At 42.9% G+C, this 10,067-nt stretch overlaps 1 protein-coding gene across 6 annotated transcripts; it reads left to right on the top strand.

Annotated features, from left to right (window-relative positions):
* The first annotated feature begins 248 nt into the window (after positions 1-248).
* LOC123061602 (transcription factor GTE4) lies at positions 249-7,041 on the top strand. Of its 6 annotated transcripts, XM_044484773.1 has the most exons (6): positions 249-896; positions 988-1,130; positions 1,539-1,654; positions 2,088-2,168; positions 2,476-5,226; positions 6,676-7,041. In XM_044484773.1, exons 5-6 carry the CDS (start codon positions 4,609-4,611, stop codon positions 6,703-6,705), a joined length of 648 nt encoding a protein of 215 aa, XP_044340708.1. In that variant the 5' UTR covers positions 249-896; positions 988-1,130; positions 1,539-1,654; positions 2,088-2,168; positions 2,476-4,608; the 3' UTR covers positions 6,706-7,041. The 6 variants fall into 6 exon arrangements, with proteins under 6 accessions (XP_044340708.1, XP_044340711.1, XP_044340706.1 ...); XM_044484776.1 differs by lacking the exon at positions 1,539-1,654; XM_044484771.1 differs by having other exon boundaries at positions 2,088-5,226.
* The last annotated feature ends 3,026 nt before the right edge of the window (positions 7,042-10,067 follow it).

Genomic DNA, 10,067 nt, shown 5'->3' with positions numbered 1-10,067 from the left:
TAGGAAAACCATTTCTATCTATAGTTTGACATTAACTATTCGTCAAACCTTTCGCTCACCGTTGGCTCGGCTTCTCATGGCCGAGATATCCGAACGAAATCCCTCACATCATTCTAAACTCCTGTTTTTAATGCAACCATGTTCGTCTAGCCTCGCCAATACCTCTTGTCTGTTTCTCCTTAAACTAATCATCAGTCATGTTCATCTCTCTTTAAATTCCAACCCACCTCATCGTGATACTTGCCGTCCACGTCACATGAGTTCTCGCCAACAACGCAACTCAGGTTCAGTCCATTGCATCCCGTGGTTGCAATCCAGCTCACCACTATACCGCCCAGATTTGATCCCTCCAATCCTCCTCGACACGGCTATGGTGCCAACGATTGTGCCTCCTTGAAGTTCTCCAGTGATCCACCAACAATACCACGTCCCGCGTTCATCATTGCTAGTACAATGCCATCATCGACGAGTTTGTAAAATACTTTCGCTCTGCGAGAGAGGAGAGCAGACCATTCACCCCACCACCGGTCCATGTCCATCCCTGGCCGCCCGCTCCCACCGTGATCCAGCAACGGTCGTTGCCGATGCACCACTCCCGGCTCCTCTCTCATCTCTTCTTCCCCCACCCCATGCCCCATTCTCTTGCTCGAGCTCCTCGCCGATTTTACCGATCGTTGGCCTCTGATCTAGGGTTCGCTGCTGCCGGTCGCCATTCACCTGTGTGCCTCAGGAGGAAACGGCTCCCTGGACCTTATCCTTCTTCACATTCTACCTCTACAGATCAGGAACGCCTCGATGGCCGTCTCTTCCGTTTCTCCTTTCTCTCCCTCCTTGCAATACACCGGCCATGATTCAGGGATGGAGAAGGGAGGGAGGTAGAGCCACCATATCAAGAGGTACCTGCCGTCGGGCTGGACCATGTTTTGCTTCCTGTTGTCTTCTCTCTTTTGGGATATCTCATCTTTGTTTTGTTTTTGTTTGTTACAGGTAGAGTGAAGGAGCCACGCTTGAGAACTTGGCGTGAGTTACTTTGGTCCAGCGGCTACCAATGTTCCTTTTTTACTTCAGAGTTCTAAAATCATGTTGCCTTTCAAGAATAAGAGGGAGAAAGGTCCAAACAATCTTTCAAGGTATTTACTCTTGTCGTTTCTCTCTGTAGCTGGAAATTGCTCTTTTGGGATCTTTTCTATGCCTACCTATTATCAAGCCAGTAGAGTGGGGTGGGTTAGATGTGATTATTTTCAGGGGATTGAAATTGAAGGCATCAGTTGGACAATAAATATGCATCACTTGATATCATTGTTTTTTTTTTGAAACAAACTTGATATCATTGTGATTTTGCACCTCACCATCTTTTTGAAATAAAGTTTAATTTAATCAAGTTCAACTCTATCATCCACAACTAACGACATGTTCCATATTTAGTTGTCTGCTTAAATCTGATTTTTTTTCTGGTTGGTGCAAAAATAGTATGATATCCCTACTGATATGTATGAATATACAGACGAAACACATATTTACATGTTTAGTTTTTCCAGATTTGTCACACTCGATGGAAACTGGAAGCATCACTCTCCTTGGCTGAAATCACAGTGGTCAAATTATAGATCACAAGCTGTAGACGAATTGTTTCTTCTGATTTCCCAATCTTCAGGTTATGGGTCATTTCCCCTTTGCAAGAATTAATTTGTGTGCCTCCATTTTTGTTCATTCCAAGGTCAAGGGGAAAGAAAAATTTCGAAGGCAGTGATGTTTTCATTACAAATCTGAATATCAGTTGATTAAATTCGAAGTTAGCATTTTCTTTACATGTCCATCTCTTAAGATTCTTGTGTTTGGATACAATAACACCTCAAGTAGCTTATATATGTATATGCATATACGCCATGTTACATACTCCATTTAGTGGCTAACATAAAGCTTCTTATACTACAGAACTTCTAGAGAGAAGAAAGATAAATGCAGTGATATTCTTATACTATAGAACTTCTAGAGTGAACAAAGATAAATGGAGTGATATTCTGATACTACAACACCTCTTATGTACTCCATTTTGGTTATGCTGGCCTCACTTAATTGCTTTGCAGATTGAACTGACCAATCCGTGTGATTGAGGAATCCTTGTGGAGAAAAAGAATTCAAGGAAATCCGCAGCTCCGAATACAGAGGTGAGAAATCGAATCAATCGAGCAGCGCTCTGGTGATCTATTCATCTACATGTTCTGATCTGCATGTATTCCCTGTTTTTCCTCTGCTGGTTCAGCTTTGTTAAACTTATAGCAGATATAAAATACCTGTATATATATGCTTAGAACAAGCAAAATTAGCACTCTCTATCTTGAGTTGTCAGTTTGATTTACATACACATGTCACTAGACTATGCATCATCAAGCAGAATGTTTATGTGTGTTGCCAGTAACAAATTGTATCAAATCTTGTGTTAAAACAATACTATCAAATTAACTTTCCAACCAGGATTTCAAGAAAAAAAAATTGTGCTGGAGCAAGAAAGGGAACATGGTAAGGAGTGTGCCTACAAGAGTTTCTCTGTTCTCTTCTTATTGGTTGCCATATGCAGCTTGCGGGTCTCAACTTAATAAATACATCAACCACGTACCGAAGGAAAAACTCATTACATGAATTCTGAGTAGGTATTTTCAGTCTTTCGCAATGTAGTTTGTTTATTTTTCTCTGCACCATGATGTGCTGATAAAATTTGGATAATCAATCCAATTTCCAGTGATGATGCCCTAGCTGATCATGCTTCTTTACCACAATCATTTTCCTGACAGTAGTTGTGCATGCAGTACATGTTTTCAGTTGAGCGAACCCTCTTTTAGTTAGAGATCAAAATTCAAGCCTGACATGGCATATGAATGCTCCCAGTTTAGCAAAAGCCGTGATCTTTCCAACTTTGAGAGTTGAAGGAAATCTCCGGATAAAAAATTGAAGAATTCATATAGCACAGTACAGGGTGAGCATCCACATGACAGTTCTAAAGTTGTTTTTACCATATGGAAGTTCATAAGTTATGATAAGAATAAAAATGCAAAGTTTCAAAAACTTATGTTTCCAGCATGATGGCTCCCCTGTTTCTATGGTAATCTTTTTCAAATATTCTGATCATGGTCCTCTAAGCATTCCTGGTTTGTCACTTGAGCCTGAACCGTGGGTCGCAGATCCAACGGACATTGATGAAATCCATAGAAAAAAGCCTAGCTAACTCTTCATAACAAATGGACTGAGTTAGTGCGCGCACTCACCGGCCGGTGCTTCTCAGTTTTTTTAACATGCTATAGCAGCTATACAATATCAGGTTTATGGAAACATATTTCAAAATTGGTAATTAGTGTGTTCTATTCTCCTTTCCTTGGATATTTCTTATTCTATTTTAGAATTATTATTTTTCGTCCGCACTTTCAAGTATTTATGCGCCTGGGGTCTTTCATTCTACAGCTGAACAATTATATCTCAAAATAGCTTGCGCTGCGCCCCCTATATTTGATCCTTCTGCCCTCTTTTAAATTCAACCTCTAATTGACGTCTTCTTTCGTTGTTGTTGTATATACGTGCACCAAATTATACAAAATGAAATATTGTGGAACAGGCATATTCAAAACTGTTTTTTGAAGTTAAATATCTAATGTGAGAAGCCTAGATATAAGAAATATAGGTGTAAGGCGATTGTTTTGAGGTGTCAATGCAACTTACAGTACATGGATCTGGTTAGAACTTTGATACTTCTTGCTTTGATATGCTGCTACGGTAGCTCAATACCGATGAAACAGAAGGATTGGTCATGTCACCAAATGGGTACCACACACATATAGATTGTTGCTTGCTCTCACGGTCCATGTCATCCTCGATCCATGTTGGTATGCATCCTCTCCCTTTCCTTTCCTCTCTACTAAGTTGTCTCTCCTTTTCCTTTAATTATTCATGTGATCTTTTTTGCTCTGAGAAGCCCTTCATGATGCACAGAAGGATTCAGTTTCTGAATTCTTATCAACAGGTTTCAGTTGTCTATTGCAAAAATGTTCTATGTATATCATGTGAGTTAAAGGGTCAACCAAATGATCATATATGTATTTATATAGAATCATATCTATCTATTGGCAGCCATGTCTGATGCATACATCTTTGCTGATTAAAAAAATATGCACAAAGACCTACATGAAATAGCTCGATAAACAAAAAATACTGCTCGACCGATTTCTTCCTCTTATTCACTGTTCCATTTTATAACACAAAGCGCTCACATGGGCTCTCTTGGGCGAGGCGTGTCGCCGCACCTCTGCCTGCTAGTCAGGATTAATTGTTGCTATCTAGAGTATTTATTGAAAGATGTGTGATCAGAGAAAATTAGCTCTAATCCTAGCGTAATTATGGGGAGCACACTTGAAAGCATCGATGGTAAAGGATGTTTAGTTTGAAAACCCCAAGAGATGGGTGGTAATTTGAGGAAGTAAATCTGACGCTCCACTGACTTGATCCAAGGGCCATGCACCGGTGTCATTCCTAGCGGTCTCCTATAAAAGGGGTACGGCATCCGGATCTGACCCAAATTGACTCCCCCCCCCCCCCCCCCAAATCATCTTGGCCGGCCCTATGGCGTCCCAAAGCAGCCCGGCCGGAGCGCCGCCCGGTTTCCCTAAACCTACGAACTACCTTCCCGCCGTCGATCTTCCCCGTGCCCTCGGACGCTGCCGCATGCTGCTGGACAGGCTGCTGCAACATGAGGACGGGTGGGTGTTCGCCAAGCCGGTGGATACATACGAACTCGGACTCCGCGACTACTACTCCATCATCGCCGAACCCATGGATCTCGGCACTGTCAGCCGCCGCCTTGAATTGCGTCGCTACCCGAACCTGCTCTGCTTTCCCAAGGATGTCCGGCGTACCTTCAGCAACGCCATGACCTACAACAACAAGGGAGACGATGTGTATGAGAGTGCTGCTAAGCTCTCTCGCATCTTCGAGTCAGGGTGGGCCTCCATTTTGGCGGCGCTCCCGTCGCCGCCGCCGGTTGCCGTGCGCAGGGCAAGGCTCAAGGATGAGTTGCCGCGGCTGCCGGTGGACTTGCAGGACAAAGCGGCCATCATTATGAAAGACATAGGCGGGTGGATCCAGGAGGTGGATGGGAGGGTTGAGGTGGATTTGGACAAGGCCGACGAGGCGACTCTTGACAAGCTCGAGTGGCTGCTCGCTCTCGCCACCATGAGGAAGGTAATTATTTTGTCCATTTGAAGTCCTTATGTTTCTGATTTGGGCAGCATAATTTTGCGATGCTTGGTAGCAATCTTGTCCAAAGCGGCCATATTTATTGCAATGCTGTTTAGCGATCTTGTCCAAACGTGCTCGCGTAGGCCGTGTTAAAGATGGAAACCTATTTTTGATGATATAATAAGAAGTCCAGGGTGTCAGGTTGTACCAACGTGAAGAAAATCCCATTTTTGGGACAGAAAGGTGCATATTTTCGTCATATTGGAATTGGTAGTGATATTGTCACAATGCCTTTCTGGGAGGGTGAATTGCATTGTTGATACAAGAAGTTTTGTCCAAGAAGTTTAGTTTCATACATCAAGTAGTATCAAATTTCTTGGGTACATGATGCTGCATAAATGGTACTCCCTCTGTAAAGGGAGTACGAAATCCTTGTGTCATGCATCTATGTTTTGGATCTTGTTAGTGTGTCCTGTAGCATGGTAGTATAAGCTTGCTGCCTGACAATTAGTAGGTTGTTTTGTCTGGAGAGGGAATTGAATGCTGAGGGATGATGAGAATTTCATTTTCATTGAAGTATGATGATTTCAGTTTTCAACCATAGTCACTGGGACCTGAAGGTACACATCAGAGAGCTCCCAAATATACTTGGATTAGAATAAAATTGTTATCTGACTTGAGAATAAAGAGCTTCATTGCTGGGTCATTGACCTGGATTAACCGGCTTTGCAACCACATCCCAAAGAACACTAAGTCTCTAATAATCTCATCAACTTCCAATGGTTGTACATTTTGAAAGGAGGGAGCTTTTGACATAATGCTTCACTTCAAAATACTAATATTGCTGATTATAGTCTGTTACATTTTAAACTGAGAGTTTGTGGATGTCTAGCTTGTTACTCACTTGTGTTTTGAGTAGTCATGATCACTACTCTAGTTGATTTGGCATTTTGAGGCTTGAAGATCTGCTTCTTTTTTTTACGCACTGATGGAAAGGAATCTACCACAAATACTACTCCATCCGATCCAAAGTAAGTGTCGTGGTTTTAGTTCAGAACTAAAACCTGAACTAAAACCACGACACTTATTTTGGATCGGGGGAGTAGTTTGTAGTCATACTATTCATGGGGAGTTGCTCCATGTCTGCTACTCGCATTTACAACTGCTGTTAGGATGGTTTGAAGCATCAATCATAGTAATTTTGTATTCCTTGAGATTGTGAATCTTATGCCTAGATTTCTTTGTTCTCCTTCTTTTGTGAAGTGTTTTCCTGATAGTTGACACTTTTGACATGATCATATCTTTCCTTCTAGTTGTAATGTTTTCCTGGACATCATGCCTACAACTATTGCTAGGATGTTTTGAAAGAGTATAAATGCTGACACTTTTGACATGATCATATCTAATATTTTGCTTTGCCTTGGATCACGATGTTGCCCTTTTTGGTTGCAGGAGGCAGGAGCGCTGGATAATCAAATTTGATGTGGCGCTGCATGATTTTACCAGCGTCAATTGTTTCTCGGTTCCAGAACGCTGTTGACTTAAACATCGCTTCCCTCTTTTGCGAATGAGTATCAGCATGATTTCTAAGTGGCTGTAACATCGCTAGCCTAGATATCCCTACTCTGGATTTGTATGAATACCCCAGTGTCAGTGTGGTTGTAATTTGGGGGTTTGTAGCTGGTCGGTTATTCTGTCTGTTGTTATATTGGAATTAGACTTTGAACCTGTGATGATACTGAAGAACTGCAAGGATGTGTGGAAGTCATGTTGTTCGATTGTTCATTAAATATATGATTTCGTGGGTGGATTTTCTGCCATGAATTGCACTGCTCAAAAGATTTGTGGCAATGCAATTGAAGTATATGGATTTGGAGGAAAAAATGTAACATGGACCACCGGACCGTAACTTCACAAAATCATGCTGATACCCTCGGTGGCTCCGTTGGATGTTCTTGTTGTCTGGATGGAGCAGAGCTGTTCGTGTACAAGTTCTTGAATTTGCAGAGCTCGGTTCTTCCGCACTTGAATCTGTTTCGTGTTCTTGCGTTCCGAGTATGTCCTCGGCTAACCTCTGGAAGGTGAAGGTACCCTCGAAGCTGAAAGTATTCTGATGGAGGTTGGCACAACACTCTTTACCTGCGGGAGATGTTGTAGCTCACAGGCATATAGCGGAGAGCAGCAGATGCAAAATTTATGGTGCAATGGAGTCCTGGAGACACTCCCATATCAGTTGCACGATGGCAACGTGCGTCTGGGCTTTGGGAAATGAGCTGATCGCCGAGCACCTAGCTAAGACGACTGAGCCATCGACTAGAAAGTGGTTGTTCGCCCTCATGGATCCGATTAAACACAAGGAATTCAAGACGACGGTAGTGACAAAGTGGGCAATTTGACATGATCGGAGAAAGGCAATACATAAGGAAGTTTATGAGAGCCCACTCTCCGCACATGCTTTTATGTACAATTTTTTGTTGAATGTGGGGCTATCTAAGAAACGTACAAATCGATATATCCTGGTAGCGAGATGGACGTCGCTCCCGACGGATAGTCTAAAGATAGATGTTGACGCGGCGTTGTCCAAGACCAAGCACTCAAACTCACCAGCGGCAATAATTCGGGATGGCAACGAGGCGTTCCTTGATGCTTCAATGGTCGTTCATGAAGGGATTGCTCATCCGGTGATACTCGAGGCCCTTTCGTGTCGAAAGGGCTAGCACTGGCCGCTGACCTGGGAATGAAGAGATTCGTCCTAAGCTCTAACTATGATGAAGCGGTTAGAGCGATGAATGAAGGAAGCATGGAGATCTTCGGTCACGTGGTTCGTGAGATCAAGCAAATGACGAGAAGCTTCAGATCCGTGATTTTTCAGTATGAAAAAAGAAGATCAAATGTTGACGTCCTATATCTTGCAAAGAGTGCAATGTGCAGCATGTATAGTACACAGTGGCGGATTCAGAACCCAGGCCGAGGGGCCTGGGCCTGGGGCGTGATGATGGATTACTTCGTTGACTATAGCATTACGCACTGTAGCGACACTATAGAGGCATTGTAGCAGCTTGGGGCCATGGGCTTGGCCCAATCCCGGGTCCGCCCGTGATGGTACGGCCAGCCGCCAGCCGACATCGACATTTCATATAATTTCCATTAGCTAATGTAAGCTGTTCTAAAAGAAAGTATAAAGGATCTCATGTTATTTGGCTCGACTCATCAGTCATCGAGTTCGGCTCGATTCGAGCCGAGTCATGAGCTACTCGTTTAGCTTCGGCTTTCGAAATTTAATTCCAGCATATAAGAGTAGGAAAACCCTTCCTATCTATAGTCTGACAGGAACTATGCACTAGACCTCTCGTTCACCGTTGACTCGGCTTTAATCCCACGGCCGAAATGTCTGAGTGAAATCCTTCACCTCGTTCTAACCTCCTATTTTATGTAGTCATGTTTGCCTAAACCCGCCAATTCCTCTTGTCTGTTTCTCTCCTTTAACTAATCCTCAATCCCGTTCATCTCTCTTTGGATTGCAGCCCACCTCATTGCCATGCCCACTGTTCACTTGCGTTGCACATGTTCTCTCCAACAACGTAACTCAGATTAAGTCCATTGCATCTCGTGGTTGCAATCCACCTCACCATGTCGCCCAGATTTGATCCCCTCCACTCTTCCTCGATGCGGCTATGGTGCCAACGAGATTGTGCTTCCTTGACATTATCCAGTGATCCACCTCCAACACCACATACCACGTTCGCCAGTGCTACCCCAACACCATCGCAAACGTAGGCAGTCGCGGTCCCTTCACCATGGGAAGATCGGAACATCGACGACGTCGGGGATGATGACCGCAACAGGGATTTCGTTGCTGATCCCGCCTCACCATCACCCCCCCCCCCCTCAGCCGCTCCAATAATCTTACCAACACTCCTCGAAGACTATCTCACATGTGTTTTGAATGCATGTAAAATAAGTGCTTCATTAGCATAGATGAAAAGTTTCGGTATTTTGCACACCAAGCTACCTAGTGCATACATGTGTGCTTCCATTGGCTTAGTGCTTCAATATTATATGTGATGTGCTTCGAACACAAACACAATATATTTCCTAATACCTACGTGTGTGCATGCATCAGTATAAGATATGGCATGTTTCAAACTCATACACAGTATGCTCCTAGCTAGTACATATATGTGTGCTTCATTCCTTGGACCACAATGAAAAATATTTTGGCACTATACTTTTCATGCTTCACCTTTCATAAAAATCCAATTCCAAGTCCAACCATGCATGCTTCATAGCAGCAAATATAACTTTACATCCAAATCCAACAATACATGCTTCAAAGCATAAAATGAAGCACTAAGAACGAAGCATGAAGGGTAGTCCCCACAAAAAAAAATGCAGGATTGCATTGTTCTGACTATGTACTCACACATATGCTTCACTGGTATTATTACAATGATTGGGTACGTTCATGCTTCAACCATCACAAAATTTATGTTTCTAAATACAGCAATATTTGCTTCCTCCAATATCAGGATTAATTATTGTTTATCTAGAGTATTTATTGAAAGATGCGTGATCAGAGAAAGCTACTAGATCTAATCCTATAGTAGTAATTATGGGGAGCACACTTGAAAGCATCGATGCTTCAAGGATGTTTATAGTTTGAAAACCACAAGAAGATGGGTGGTAATTTGAGATTTGGAAAAAAAAGAGGGTGGTAATTTGAGGAGGTAAATCTGACGGTCCACAATAACTTGATCCAAGGGCCATGCACCTGTCTCATTCCTAGCCGTGTCCTATAAAAGGGTTCGGCATCCGGATTCGTGGTTTTGAAACTGATCCAAATT

This window comes from Triticum aestivum, chromosome 3A, assembly GCF_018294505.1.
Source record: "Triticum aestivum cultivar Chinese Spring chromosome 3A, IWGSC CS RefSeq v2.1, whole genome shotgun sequence".
In the NCBI taxonomy this organism is placed as follows: domain Eukaryota; kingdom Viridiplantae; phylum Streptophyta; class Magnoliopsida; order Poales; family Poaceae; genus Triticum; species Triticum aestivum.
This window is presented reverse-complemented; position numbering and strand designations above follow the sequence as displayed.

Excerpts from the sequence above, each read along its gene's own strand:
- LOC123061602 (XM_044484776.1), top strand. The coding sequence starts at position 4,609 with ATGGCGTCCCAAAGCAGCCCGGCCGGAGCGCCGCCCGGTTTCCCTAAA. Across the intron at positions 5,227-6,675 it reads CTCTCGCCACCATGAGGAAG|GAGGCAGGAGCGCTGGATAA; the intron begins GTAATTATTTTG and ends TTTTGGTTGCAG.